This window comes from Arachis ipaensis, chromosome B05, assembly GCF_000816755.2.
Source record: "Arachis ipaensis cultivar K30076 chromosome B05, Araip1.1, whole genome shotgun sequence".
Taxonomy (NCBI): Eukaryota; Viridiplantae; Streptophyta; class Magnoliopsida; order Fabales; family Fabaceae; genus Arachis; species Arachis ipaensis.
In genome coordinates, this window is record NC_029789.2 from 120,698,525 (window position 1) to 120,714,539 (window position 16,015).

A 16,015-nucleotide genomic window follows, 5' to 3' on the forward strand; every position below is an offset into this window, starting at 1 on the left:
AGTTGTAGTGAATTAAAATTGAATCAAGGGTTTGCTATTCTTCCTTTCTCCCCTTTTTGGTTTCCAGCATGTTTCATTTGGGGAAGGGGAAGGAAAAGCTGAAGCTCTTTCTCTTTTTCTTCAATAAGCAAATAAACAAAATTAAAGGTCAAAATAGAAATTTTTTTCAAATATTTAAGTTTCTTATCTCTTTATGCTCAGTCCTCTCTTTCTCATAAATCCTTATTAGCATTGAAAAATGACAACTTAAATTTTTGTGAAATAAATTCTTTTTATCTAAGAAATAAATTATTTTAGTATGATAAGTCAAAGAATATTTTTTTTCATATACATAAATTATATTGGTTATGGTTCTTATTTATGTTTATCATCTGAACTGTATTGTTTATATTTTTAAAGTGTATTTGCTGTTGCATGATTTATGAAGTTGAACAAGATATAATATACTATGAGACAGGATCTCTTTAGTCAATTCCAAGAGATGCTCATCAAATGGTATGCTAACATTCAAAGTGAATGTTTTGAAAAATAAGAATAGAAAGAATGAGTATAAACTTGACTCTAATTGAAAAAGTTTCTGTAAACTATGGGGAATTAAGAAAAGATACTTATGTATTTTGAGTAGTGATAGAGTAAATAAATATTTTATCTTTAATTAAAAAATTGAGCAACAAAAATATTTTTACTAACATAGAAAGTGACAATCCAAGAGAATTGAAGAAAAAGAAGTCGACACAGAGAACAAAAATTTTTAACCCATGCGTTACACAAGTCTTCTGCTAATAACATACAGATGAGAAAGAATAGTAGAAAGAGAGTTCAGATAATAATAATGTTTACTTAGTTTATTAAAGATGTAATATACTATTTCTATCAAGCTAAAATTAATCATGAATTACAATTGAAAGAAAGATTAAGACAATAACATCGTGATCAAACTAATCAAGATTATTGATTGAAGTCACCAATGCTGTATTTGTTTCTGAGAACAGGACAAGATAAGATATTGAGAACAAGACATAAAGAATAGGGACACAGAATTTAGTGTTCTTATATTCTATTTGGTGATAAAGTAGAACAAATTATAAAAAATCTAATTTGTTCACATTTTTTTCATTCAAAAAATTTGAGAAGAAAAATATAATAATAAAAAATATAATTATGAAAAATTAACAAGAATAATAAAAAAATAAAAATAAATTATGTCCGTTGTTAGTATCTATAAGGATGGTGGTGCACGAAATTGAACTCGCACAACTTCACCGACAAGTGTACTGGGTCGTCCAAGTAATACCTCAATTGAGTGAGGGTCGATCGAGAATTGTTGGATTGAGCAAGCTGTGGTTATCCTGCAGATCTTAGTCAGGCGAATAGAAGGATATTGGTTGTTGTTGAATGCGCATAAAAGAAAGCAGTAAAGAATTAACGTGAAAACAATAATAAGAAATCAGTTAAGGCTTTGAAGATGCTTTATCTTTCTAGATCAATACGTCTTATTGGCTACATCAACAATGAATGATTCGTTCTATGGCAAAGCTGTAAGTGATTAACTCATGTCCTTTCATCAAGTTAATCTCCTCTAAACCATAGCAAAGCTATCAGAGATTAACTCATGTCCTCTCATCAAGTTAACTCATGGTCGTTCACTATGGCCGAGGATGAAGCCCACGTAATTCACTCTCCTTTATGATCCTACTCAAAACACCACAGACAAAGTCAGATCTTCCGAATCGGAGAATAATGCTCTATGATTCTAGCCTTAACACCACAAGAACCTCATCACCCATAACTAACCGGATTATATGTTGCTTATCCTCGATTAGCCCAGATGAGTTATTGGTTCAGGTGATATATCCTCAAGCTATAGCTCAATACTATCTAGGTCAGGACTCATAAAGAACTCATGTAGAGAAAAGAATATACCCAGTCTCATTTGGATGAAGAACGACAATACATCATAGAAGAGAATCAAACATATATTGAAATAGAAGTAGTAATATTATTAATCCATAGAAATCAGCAGAGCTCCTAATCTTAACCTAGGAGGTTTAGTTGCTCATAATTTACAAAGAAAACTTAGATGTAAAGTATGATACAAGTTGATTTTTAAATCTAATTGATCTCCTCTATATATAGGAGATGCTAACCCTAAAAGATGTTAATTTAAAATAAAAAAGTACAAAGATAAGACTGCATAAGCTAAAGAGTGCTAAAATCCACTTTGGGCCCACTTTAGTCTTGTGCTCGTCCAAGCCTGGCGTTCAACTTAGAGAATAGGTGTTAAACGTCAGTTAGAGGGGTGAAATTGTGCTCCCTTGGTCCCTTAGTGGTGTTGAACGCCAGCTTTGGGTGTTCAATGCTGGGCTTGCTCCCCTTGGGGCGTTGAACTCCAGATATGGACATTCAACGCCAGTTATGGGCAATGATCTGGAAGAGAAGTATAGACTATTATACTTTTCTGGAAAGCTCTGAAATTTATGTTTCCAACATCATTAAGAGCGCGTCAATTGGATCTTTGTAGCTCAAGAAATGTTTGTTGGAATACACGGAGGTCAGGACTTGACAATATCTGCTATCCTTTCTTCAACTCTGAGCAAGACTTTGCCAATCTTGCTAATTTTGCCCAAAAATCACCTAAAATTATAGGAAAATCACAAAAACTCAAAGTAGCATCCAAAAAGTGAATTTTGTAGTAAAACATACTAAAACTTACTAAAATTAATAAAATCTAACTAAAAATAATATGAAAATGCAATGAAAAAGTGTATAAGAAATCCACTTATCACAACACCAAACTTAAATTGTTGCTTCCCCTCAAGCAACCAAAAACAAGTAAGGACAAAAGAAGAGAAAAAAATACATAAGGTCTCAGAGTTGTCAGTGAAGCTCAATTCTAATTACTGAATGGGGTGATTAGCTCTTTATTTCTGAATAGCTTCAACATCTCACTTTTCTTTGAAGCTCAGAAATATTTCACATCCCTTAGAACTAGAATCCAGATGATGTTATTGCTTTTCTTCTAGTTTTTCTTGATTCTTGAACACAACTCCTTTTTGGTGCTTTACACCTTTGAGCCTAGCCGTAACTCTAAGCATTTTGTTTTTCAAGTATTACCACCGGATACATAAACACCATAGGCACTTAATTGGGGGAACCTTTTGGATTTGAATTTATCTTTGCTTAAATTTCCAGACAGTAGTGCCCAGAGTTCTTAAGCGTACTCTTTAGCTTTGGATCACGACTTTAACTGCTCAGTCTCAAGTTTTTTACTTGATACCTTCATATCAAAAGCATTTAGTTAGAGATAGCAACTCATTTGAGCTTTTTAGGCCAATTTTGACCCTCCTAACTATTGATGCTCAAAGCATTGGATCCTTGCTCTTTTGAACTTTTTTCTTCTCTTTTGTTTTCTTTTTCTTTTTGCTGCTTTTTCTTCCTTCAAGAATTAATACTTATCTTTTTGCTGCTTTTTCTTTTTCTTCTCTAAATTCACTATTTTTCAAGAGCTAACATACTTAACTTCAATGTCAATTATGCATTGTTAATACATACATTCAGAGAATAAAGATAAGGCCACCACATCTTAAGTATTTGGAATAACTCATGATATATCTTGAAACCTTGTGCTTTCTACTACTTCCTTTTCAATAAATTTTTCTTTTAAGCATTGATGAGGGATACATAGGATATCTTATAGCAAAAGAAAAGAAAATACTACTAAAAAGGAACGAAATACTAAATATGATCATGCACTAGAATAGAAAACAGATGATAAAATAAAGTACAATGAAAATAAAAGTAACATACATAAAGGGATAATGAAACGTGACCACCTCAGTGACGGCGGCTACTGCTCCCTCTGGTGAATCCTCTGGAGCATTTTAGCTCCTCAATATCGCATCCCCATGTCTCTGCTGCTCCTCCCTCCTAATCCTTTGATCCTCCCTTATCTGATGGAGGATGACAGAGTGATCTTAATGCTCTATCCTCAACTAGTCCACGGACGAAGTTAGCTCCCCGAGAGATGTAGTCAATTGGTCTCAATAGTCATGGGGAGAAAAGTGCATTCTCTGAGGCATCTCTGGGATCTCTGGTGGAGGTGACTGAACAGGCTCGTGCTGGGGTCTGTGCGTAGGCTCCCTTACGTGCTCCATCCTCCTTTTTGTGATGGGCTTGTCCATCTCAATGAGGGTGTCTCCTGCTATGCCAATTCTACCTGAATTGCACAGGAGATATATGAGGTGAGGGAACGCTAGCCTCGCTTGAGTGGAGGGCTTTTCGGCTACTTTGTATAACTCTTGAGGTATCACCTCATGCACCTCCACCTCATTCCCAAGCATGATACAGTGAATCATTATTGCTTGGTCAGTGGTAACCTTATTGGATAAGCTCCAACCATCTTCTAGCCACAGGCTTGAGGTCAAGCCTTCCTAGTTGGTAGGGCTCACCTTGTGCATCCATCCTCCATTGAGCTCCTTCCACACATATGTTTGCAATCACTTGATCTAGCCTTTGATTGGAGTGTAAGAGTGTGGGTCTCCCAGCATCTGAGGCAATTATAGCGCCAACCTTATACTTTCCGGGATAAAATCCAAGAGTTGCTCTCTGACCATGGTGAGCCAGTTTTTGGGCTTTGGGTTCACACTAGTGTCGTGCTTTTTGGTGACCAAAGCATTAGCGTAGAATTCTTGCACCATTAGTCTTCTGACCTCTGAAATAGGATTGGACAGAACTTCCCAATCTCTTCTCTAGATTTCTTACTGGATCTCCGGATACTCATCTTCTTTGAGCCTGAAGGGGACCTCGGGAATCACTTTTTTTATGCCTCACTACATCATAGAAGTGATCATGATGAACTTTAGTGAGGAATCTCCATGTTTCCCAAGGTTCGGAAGCAAAAGCGGGGGTTTTTCCTTTTATCTTCCTTGAAGATTTTGCCGGCTTTTGGTTCCACGGAGAAAGTGTAGAGGCAAAAAGTGGAGCTTTTTCAACACCAAACTTAAGAACTTTGCTCATCCTCGAATAAATAAAAAACAAAAAAAAGGGAAATAGAAGAAGTAAGAAAAAAAGATAGAGGGGGAAGAGTAAGAAGGCTTCGGCCAAGTGGGGTAGGAAGAGGAAGAAGGGAAGTGTATGAAGAGTAACATGGAGGAAGAGAAGAGTATTGTGAAGGTGTGAGTATGAATGAAGGAATGAAGGGTTATTTTGAAGTGGGTGGGGTTGGTGGGAACATGTGTTGATGGGATTTAAGATGGGTTTTGGGAAGGGTGTGTATTAGGAAGAGGAAAAGTAAGGGTGTGAAAATTAATGGTGAAAAAGTAGGAGAGAGAAGGGAAGGAGTGAGGGAAAGGTGAGGTAGGTGGAGATTTTGTGGGACCCACTCGCTCCGGATGCCTCAAAATTCAAAGTTCCCCTGCCCCTGCTTGGGCGTTCAACGCTAGTTCTGGCCATTGAACGCCAGGTAGGGATATTTTTTTTTTGAATTTTCAGTTTGGTGGGGTGTTCAACACCAAGAATGGGTGTTGAACGCCCATTGGGAGCCAAAGAAATGACCCAGAGCTGCTTTTGTAGGGTGTTGAACGTGCTTGCTTACTCCAAAACTCGCGTTCAGTGTCAGCTTTTGCTCCTAAATGGGCATTGAACGCCCAAGCTTCTCCCCTTCTGGCATTGGGTGCCAGTTCTGGCATTCAATACCATTAAGGGGCTCTCTCCAGGGTGTTTTATTTTTACTCTTAAGCATTTCTACTCCTGTTCTAAGCGCTACACATGATCACAAACATTAACAAGCAAGAGAAAACTATGAAAAACAATAGAAAATAAAATGATATAAAATCAAACAAATGAACAAAAGAAAGAAAATACTATATGTATGGTTGGGTTGCCTCCCAACAAGCGCTTCTTTACCGTCATTAGCTTGACAGACAGCTCCTTTTATGGAGGTTGGTAGGGGTTCAGATCTTCACCCCTCATGGTGAACTTTCTTCGTGTACTCTCATGGATTAAGTCAATATGTTCCAGAGACAGGATCCGGCTTACTGTGTGTGGAATGACTGGGCTCTTAGTGAAGATAATTCTCATGCCAGGTGAGAAGTCTTCAGTTGGAATCTTCTTATTCCTCCAGGCCTTGGGTACTTTCTTCTTCGTACCTCCTTCCTCAGTAGATGGTGATGGGTGCCTAACACCAAACTTAGATTTAATGTTAGGGGGCTCTGTAATGCTCTCTACTGAAAGAGAAGGTTGGAACACTAAGTGGTGCACAGTAGTACCTCCTTTATCTGAGGAAGAGTGAGGGTTTGGGATTTTAAACAAAATATGATCCCCATTCAACCTCAGGACCAACTCTCCTTTTTCCACATCAATTAAGGCCATTTCAGTAGCAAGAAAAGTCCTTCCAAGGATGATGGAGTCGTCTCTGTCCTCCCCAGTGTCTAGTATCACGAAATCCGCAGGGAGGAAAAGGTCATCAACCTTTACAAGAACATTTTCCACCATGTCATTTGTCCGTTTCAAGGACATATCTGCCATCTCTAGTGAGATTCTAGTGGACAGAACCTCCTGGATTCGAAGCTTCTTCATCACAGAGAGAGGCATGAGATTGATGCTTGAGCCAAGGTCGCACAGTGTCTTTTCAAAAGTAATGGTCCCTATAGTACAGGGAATCAGGAAGCTTCTAGGATATGGCATCTTCAGAGGCAGCTTTTTCTGGATCAGGGTGCTGCATTCCTTGATCAGTATCACCCTCTCATCTTCCTTCAGGGCTGTCGTCTCTAAGATGGTATTGTTCAGATAGGACATTGATGAATGGATATTTGACGGTTTAGAATTTCATAAATGAATTCTCGTTGCAAGTATAGCTTCTAAACCAATCACTAATCCTTTCATACAAAAAGTTGTTTGTCACTAGTACAAACCCCTAAAATTTATAAACCGAAGTATTGGACCTCGGGTCGTTCTCCCTAGGAATTGTAATGAAGTGTCTTGTTATTGGTTATGAGTTATTTTGGGGTTTTGGATAAGAAGCATGAAAAGTAAATGGCAATGAAAATAAACTAAAAACTATAAACGGCTCTTGGAAAGGTGTGAGAACTAGAAGTCCTATCCTAGTTATCCTTCTCAATTGTGATGAGAATTGTTCATTGCTACCACTTAGTTAACCCTTACTAATTAAAGGAAAGTCAAGTGGATGAATTGACTTGAGCCACAAGTCCTAGCCAACTTCCAAGGATAGACTAGCTTTAGTGCATTCCAAACCAATTAGCAATCTCTCCAATTATCAATCAACAAAGGAATTAGATAGCTCAAGTGTCACTAATTACTCTACCTAGGCCAAGAGGAACTAAATATACACTAAAACTAAAAGAGACATTTTAACAAACACATAAAGTGCAAGAGGAGTAAACATTATTAAATGCAAGAATTAAAGGAATCTACAACTACAAAAAAAACAAGAGATCAACAATAGAAAAGCAAAAAAGACACATTTATTATGAATTACCTCTTATTGAATTGGAAGAATGTAGAAGGAACAATACTAGATCTACAACAAAGTATGAGAACAACATAAAGGAAATTACAATCAAAGGGATAGAAGAAGATTGAATGTAACTACAAGGAATTGAGAGATAGAGGTGGAAGAAAGCAAAGATTAAAAACCTAGATCTAAGAACTAAACCTAATCCTAATCCTAATTCTAGAGAGAAGTGAGAGCTTCTCTCTCTAAAACTCTAAACTAAAAGTGATTTTATGTCAAAAGGTGATGATAATGATGATGATGCCTTCCCCTTAATCCTCCATCCTTTTATTCCTTTCCCTTAGCAATTTGGCGCCAAAAATGGGTTCAGAAACCCTCTCAAATCGCCAGGCACGTGTTGCATTAGTGAGGTCATGTGCCCTCATCGACGCGAGGGCGCACGGTACGCGTGCGCGTCCCTGGCTAATTCTGCGATGTGCGCGCGAGCGCCTTGTGTGCGTGCGCGTGCATGGCTGACTTTGCTTCTTTGACTTTTTATGCTTCTCTCCACTTGTATGCTTCCTTCCTTGCTTCCTTTGATCCATGCCTAGCCTATTTTAATCCTGGAATTACTAGCAAGCACATCAAGGCATCTTATGGAATCAAAGAAGAACTAGAATTCCTCAAAATAAGGCTTAAAAAGCATGTTTTTTTACACTTAAGCACAAATATCGGAGAGATAACAAAATCATGCTAATTCCTAGGCTAAATGTGACAAAGGTTATCAAAATACTCTAAATTCAATGCAAAATAAACCGTCAAATTGGGGTTTGTCAGACATATAAGGGGGTTTCTTCTCCAATGCCTCTGTAATAGAGATATTGACTTGCAGCTTTCTGAGGATTGCCAAGAACCGAGCAAGTTGCTCCTCCTTAGGTTCCTCTTGCACGTCTGGAGATGGTTGGTCTTTAGGCTCTTCCATTCTCATGGGGACGTGCATGGTGACACTCTCAGTCTCCTCCTGAGCCTTGATCTCCTTCAATTTTTCAGGAGTAAGCTCTTTCTTAAGTTCAGCCTCTGCCTCCATGGTAAGGGCTTTGCACTCTTCCTTAGGGTTCGCTTCCGTGTTGCTTGGAAGAGTGTTGGAGGGGGCCCCTAAGATCCTCTTGCTCAGTTAACCTACCTGAATCTCCAAGTTCCTTATGGATGACCTAGTTTCTGCCATGAAACTATGAGTGGTCTTGGAGAGGTTAGAGACTATAGTAGCCAGGTTAGAGAGGCTTCATATAGGAGTCTCCATCTGCTATTGAAAGGGTTGGAATGGTATGTTGTTGAACTTGTTCTAGTTTATTCCACCCTGATTGCTGTTGAAGCCTTGTTGAGCCTTCTACTGATCTTTCCACCCAAAGTTAGGATGGTTCTTCCATCCCTGATTGAAAGTATTCGAGTAGGGATTGTTATTAGAGTTTCTGAAGGAGTTTTCCATGTAGTTCACATCCTCTATTGTGGTCCAGGCGTAGTCACCAGTATCCACTTCATAAGCTGTCTCTGGGGAGTAAGCAGCTGAGCTTTGTGCCCCCACTCAAGTGTTGAGAGATCATATTGATTTACTGGGACATGAGCTTATTTTGAGCCAAGATGGCGTCTAATGTGTCTACCTCCATGACTCCTTTCTTCTAAGCCGCCCCATTGTTCACAGGGTTCCTATCAGAAGTGTACATGTATTGGTTACTAGCAACCATGTCTATGAGGTCCTGCGCCTTCTCATGCGTCTTCTTCATGTGGAGTGAGCCACCAGCAGAGTGGTCCAGTGCCATCTTGGACATTTCAGAGAGACCATCATAGAAGATCTCTAACATGGTCCACTTTGAGATCATGTCAGGAGGACATCTCCTGATCAACTGCTTGTATCTCTCCCAAGCTTCATAGAGGGATTCACCCTCTTTTTGTATGAAGGTCTGAACTTCCACCCTAAGCTTGCTTAGCTTCTGAGGTTGAAAGAACTTGGTCAAGAATCTATTGACCGCCTTCTCCCAAGTGTCCAGGCTCTCCTTAAGCTGAGAATCCAGCCATAGCCTAGCTTTGTCCCTTACAACAAAGGGGAAGAGCATGAACTTCTAAACTTTTAGATCTACTCCATTAGTCTTGACAATGTCACAGATCTGCAGGAAGTCAGAGATAAATTTGTTGGGGTCCTCGTGCGAAAGTCCATAAAACTGGCAATTCTGTTGTACTAGAGTGACCAGTTGAGGCTTAAGCTCAAAGTTGTTTGTACCAAAGGCAGGGATGGAGATGTTGTGCCCATAGAAGTCAGAATTGGGTGCAGTGTAAGATCCAAAGAATTTTTTTGCGTCTCCTCTAGCTTCTGGATTAGCTGCCATTGTTGTGTCTTCATATTCTTGCTCAAGAGCTTCCATGAGGCTACCTTTGGCTTTGCTAGCTTGAGCTTGCTGTAAACATCTTCTAAAGAATCTTTCAGATTCAGGGTTGGTGCAAAAAATTGTGATCTCAATGGCACCAACAACTTGGTACGTACAATCGCAATCTTATTTCTTTGTCACAACTTCGCACAACTAACCAGCAAGTGCACTGGGTCGTCCAAGTAATAAACCTTACGTGAGTAAGGGTCAATCCCACGGAGATTGTCGGCTTGAAGCAAGCTATGGTCACCTTGTAAATCTCAGTCAGGCGGATTCAAATGGTTATGGTGAATTGATAATTAAAATATAAATAAAATATAGGATAGAGGTACTTATGTAGTTCATTGGTGAGAATTTCAGATAAGCGTATGGAGATGCATTATTCCTTCTGATTCTCTGCTTTCCTATTGTCTTCATCTAATCCTTCATACTCCTTTCCATGGCAAGCTGTATGTAGGGCATCATCGTTGTCAATGGCTACATCCCATCCTCTCTGTGAAAATGGTCCAATGCAATGTCACTGCATGGCTAATCATCTGTCGGTTCTCGATCATACTGGAATAGGATTTACTATCCTTTTGCGTCTGTCACTACGCCCAGCACTCGCGAGTTTGAAGCACGTCATAGCCATCCCTTCCCAGATCCTACTCGGAATACCACAGACAAGGTTTAGACTTTTCGGATCTCGGGAATGGCCATCCATAGGTTCTAACTTATACCACGAAGATTCTAATATCTCGGACTCGGTCCCCTATATTAGATATCCAAGAGATACTCATTCTATCTCGTCTTCATGTAGAACGGAAGTGGTTGTCAGGCACGCGTTCATAGGTGAGAATGGTGATGAGCGTCACATAATGATCACATTCATCATATTCTTGGGTGCGAATGAACATCTTAGAATAGGAATAAGCTTGAATTGAATAGAAAAATAATAGTACTTTGCATTAATTCATGAGGAACAGCAGAGCTCCACACCTTAATCTATGGTGTGTAGAAACTCTACCGTTGAAAATACATAAGAACAAGGTCCAGGCATGGCCGAGAGGCCAGCCCCCAAAATGTGATCAAAGGATCGAAAGATAATCCAAAGATGATCCAAAGATGTAAATACAATAGTAAAAAGTCCTATTTATGCTAAACTAGTTACTAGGGTTTACAGAAATGAGTAAATGATGCAGAAATCCATTTCCGGGGCCAACTTGGTGTGTGCTTGGGCTGAGCATTGAGCTTTACATGTGTAAAGGCTTCTCTTGGAGTTGAACGCCAGTTTGTAACCTGTTTATGGCGTTTAACTCCACTTTGCAACCTGTTTCTAGCGTTTAACTCCAGAATGCAACATGGAACTGGCGTTGAATGCCAGTTTGCATCGTCTAAACTCAGGCAAAGTATGAACTATTATATATTGCTGGAAAGCCCTAGATGTCTACTTTCCAACGCAATTGAGACCGCGCCATTCGGAGTTCTGTAGCTCCAGAAAATCTACTTTGAGTGTAGGGAGGTCAGAATCCAACAGCATCTGCAGTCCTTCTTCAACCTCTGAATCTGGTTTTTGCTCAAGTCCCTCAATTTCAGCCAGAAAATACCTGAAATCACAGAAAAACACACAAACTCATAGTAAAGTCATGAAACTTAGCTCCAATCAGATGAGCGGGACTAGTAGCTTTTTGCCTCTTGAATAGTTTTGGCATCTCACTTTATCCATTTAAGTTCAGAATGATTGGCATCTATAGAAACTTAGAGTTCAGATAGTGTTATTGATTCTCCTAGTTCAGTATGTTGATTCTTGAACACAGCTACTTTATGAGTCTTGGTCGTGGCCCTAAGCACTTTGTTTTCCAGTATTACCACCGGATACATAAATGCCACGGACACATAACTGGGTGAACTTTTTCAGATTGTGACTCAGCTTTGCTAAAGTCCCCAATTAGAGGTGTCCAGGGTTCTTAAGCACACTCTCTTTTTTTTTTTTTGCTTTGGACCTTGACTTTAACCGCTCAGTCTCAAGTTTTCACTTGACACCTTCACGCCACAAGCACATGGTTAGGGATAGCTTGGTTTAGCCGCTTAGGCAAGGATTTTATTCCTTTAGGCCCTCCTATCCACTGATGCTCAAAGCCTTGGATCCTTTTTATTACCCTTGCCTTTTGGTTTTAAGGGCTATTGGCTTTTTCTCCTTGCTTTTTCTTTTTTTTCTGTTTTTTCGCTATTTTTCTTTTTTTTTTCTACAAGCTTTATATTCACTGCTTTTTCTTGCTTCAAGAATCAATTTTTATGATTTTTCAGATTATCAAATAACATTTCTCCTTTTCATCATTCTTTCAAGAGCCCACATATTTAACATTCATAAACATCGAATTCAAAAGACATATGCACTGTTCAAGCATTCATTCAGAAAACAAAAATTATTGTCACCACATCAAAATAATTAAACTAGTTTCAAGGATGAATTCGAAACTATGTACTTCTTGTTCTTTTGTTTTTAGACCATTTTTCATTTAAGAGAGGTGATGGATTCATAGGGCATTCATAGCTTTAAGGCATATACACTTAAATACTAATGAGCATGTAGTAAAGACACAAAACATAAAGCATAGTAAACAAAAAATAGAAAAATAAGAACAAGGAGATTAAGGAACGGGTCCACCTTAGTGAGGGTGGCGCCTTTCTCTTCTTGAAGAACCAATGGTGCTTTTGAGCTCCTCTATGTCTCTTCCTTGTCTTTGTTGCTCCTCCCTCATAGCTCTTTGTTGAGGTCCATGAGTGGGCTCTCTTGATGTGCAGTCAAATGCTCTACTACTAAGCTATGGACCCTTGAGATGAATCTCTCCATCTCTCGTGACTCGGAGGTGGAAGCAATTGCCTTCCCTTTCCTCTTTCTTGAGGTTTCTCTGGCCTTAGGTGCCATTAATGGTTATGGAAAAAAAAAAGCAATGCTTTTACCACACCAAACTTAAAATCTTTGCTCGTCCTCGAGCAAGAGAAGAAAGAGGGGGGTAGATGGGGATCCTGTGGGGTCCACAGATCCAGTGGGGTCAAGGACTTAACATCCCTGCTCCAATTAAGCGTGTAAAACACCCTTAGCATGCATGCCTGGCGTTAAACGCCAGCTTGCTGCTTGTTTTTGGTGTTTAACGCCAACTCCATGCTCTGTTCTTGCGTTAAACACCAGTATGGTGCTTGTTTCTGGCGTTTAACGCCAGCTTGATGTTTCTTTCTGGCGTTAAATGCCAGACAAATGCTAGTTTCTGGCATTTAAATGCCATAATGCTCCTCCTCCAGGGTGTGCTATTTTTAATACTATTTTTCATTCTGTTTTTAATTTTTCAGTAGTTTTTGTGACTCCACATGATCATCAACCTAATAAAACACGAAATAACAATAAAAATAAAATTAAATAACATTGGGTTGCCTCCTAACAAGCGCTTCTTTAATGTCAATAGCTTGACAGTGAGCTCTCATAGAGCCTCACAGATGTTCAGAGCATTGTTGGGACCTCCCAACACCAAACTTAGAGTTTGAATGTGGGGGTTCCACACCAAACTTAGAGTTTGGTTATGGCCTCCCAACACCAAACTTAGAGTTTGAATGTGGGGGCTTTGGTTGACTCTGCAGTGAGAGAAGCTTTTCATGCTTTTTCTCCATGGTTACAGAAGGAGATCCTTGAGTTTTAAACACAAGGTTGTCCTCATTCAGTTGAAGGATCAACTCTCCTCTGTCCACATCAATCACAGCTTTTGCTGTGGCTAGAAAGGGTCTTCCAAGAATGATGGATTCATCATCATCCTTCCCAGTGTCTAGGATTATGAAATCAGCAGGGATGTAAAGGCTTTCTACCTTTACTAACACATCCTCTACTTGTCCATAAGCCATTTTCATGGATTTGTCTGCCATCTCTAATGAGAAATTGGCAGCCTGTACCTCAAAGATTCTCAGTTTCTCCATTACAGAGAGTGGCATTAAGTTTATTCCTGACCCCAGGTCACACAGAGCCTTTTCAAAGGTCATGGTGCCTATGTTACAGGGAATTAGGAATTTACCAGGATCCTATTTCTTTTGAGGTAATTTCTGCCTATCCAATGCATTTAGTTCATTGGTGAGCAAGGGAGGTTCATCTTCCCAAGTCTCATTACCAAATAATTTGGCATTCAGCTTCATGATTGCACCAAGGTACTTAGCAACTTGCTCTTCAGTAACATCTTCATTCTCTTCAGAAGAAGAATACTCATCAGAGCTTATGAAGGGCAGAAGGAGGTTCAATAGAATCTCTATGGTCTCTAGTTGAGCCTCAGATTCCTTTGGTTTCTCAAAGGAAAACTCCTTATTGGTCACTGAACGTCCCAGGAGGTCTTCCTCACTAGGATTCACGTCCTCCTCCTCCCTTGTAGGTTCGGCCATGATGGTTAAATCAATAGCCTTGCACTCTCTCTTTGGATTTTCTTCTGTATTGCTTGGGAGAGTACTAGGAGGAGTTTCAGGGACCCTTTTACTCAGCTGGCCCACTTGTGCCTCCAAATTTCTAATGGAGGACCTTGTTTCATTCCTAAAACTTAGGGTGGCCTTAGATATATCAGAGACTATATTGCTAAGCTAGATGGATTCTGCTCAGAATTCTCTGTCTGTTGTTGAGTTGATGATGGAAAAGGCTTGCTATTGCTAAACATGTTTCTTCCACCATTATTAAAGCCTTGTTGAGGCTTTTGTTGATCCTTCCATGAGAAGTTTGGATGATTTCTCCATGAGGGATTATAGGTATTTCTATAGGGTTCACCCATGTAATTCACCTCTGCTATTGCAGGGTTCTCAGGATCATAAGCTTCTTCTTCAGAAGATGCCTCTATAGTATTGTTGGATGATTCCTTCAATCCATTCAGACTCTGAGAGATCATATTGACTTGCTGAGTCAATATTTTATTCTGAGCCAATATGGCATTCAGAGCATCAATCTCAAGAACTCCCTTCCTCTGAGGCGTCCCATTACTTACAGGATTCCTCTCAGAAGTGTACATGAACTGGTTATTAGCAATCATGTCAATGAGTTCCTGAGCTTCTGCAGGCAATTTCTTTAGGTGAATGGATCCACCTGTAGAATGGTCCAATGAAATCTTTGATAACTCAGACAGACCATCATAGAATATATTCAGGATGGTCCATTCTGAAAGCATGTCAGATGGACACTTTTTGGTCAGTTGCTTGTATCTCTCCCAAGCTTCATAGAGGGATTCACCTTCTTTTTGCCTGAAGGTTTGAACATCCACTCTAAGCTTACTCAGCTTTTGAGAAGGAAAGAACTTGGCTAAGAAAGCCATGACCAGCTTATCCCAAGAGTTCAGGCTGTCTTTAGGTTGAGAGTCTAACCATATTCTAGCTCTGTCTCTTACAGCAAAAGGGAAAAGCATAAGCCTGTAGACCTCGGGATCAACCCCATTGGTCTTAACAGTATCACAGATCTGCAAGAATTCAGTTAAGAACTGAAAAGGATCTTCAGATGGAAGTCCATAAAACTTGTAGTTCTGTTGCATCAGAGAAACTAATTGAGGTTTAAGCTCAAAATTGTTTGCTCCAATGGTAGGGATTGAGATGCTTCTTCCATGTAAATTGAAATTTGGTGCAGTAAATTCACCAAGCATCTTCCTTGCATTGTCATTATTTTCGGCCATATCTCCTTCTTTTTCGAAAATTTCTGTCAGATTTTCTCCAGAGAATTGTGCTTTAGCTTCCCTTAGCTTCCTCTTCAGAGTCCTTTCAGGTTCAGGATCAGCCTCAACAAGAATGTTCTTATCCTTGTTCCTGCTCATATGAAAAAGAAGAAAACAAAAAAGAAAATATGAAATCCTCTATGTCACAGTATAGAGATTCCTTATGTAAGTAGAGGAAGAAAAGAATAGAAGAAGAGAAATTCGAACACCAAGAGGAAAGGAGGGTTCGAATTTTGAGATGAAGATAAGTGTTAGTAAATGAATAAATAATTTGAAGGAGATGGAAGGGAAGAATTCGAAAATTAAACAAAATAAAATAGAAATATTTTTGTCTTTATTTTAAAATTAAAGTTAAAATTCAAAAGTTAGAAAGAAAAATTAAAATTTAAAACAATTAGTTAATTAAAAATGAATTTTGAAAAAGAGGGAAGGGATTTTCGAAAATT

The 16,015-nt window shown here is 39.1% G+C and overlaps 1 protein-coding gene across 1 annotated transcript; it reads right to left on the reverse strand.

The window, feature by feature from the left end:
- Positions 4,041–8,537, reverse strand: LOC107640976. Its single transcript, XM_016344484.1, has 3 exons — positions 8,267–8,537; positions 6,147–6,767; positions 4,041–4,216 (listed from the first exon to the last, which is right to left on the reverse strand). Exons 1-3 carry the CDS (start codon positions 8,535–8,537, stop codon positions 4,041–4,043), a joined length of 1,068 nt encoding a protein of 355 aa, XP_016199970.1.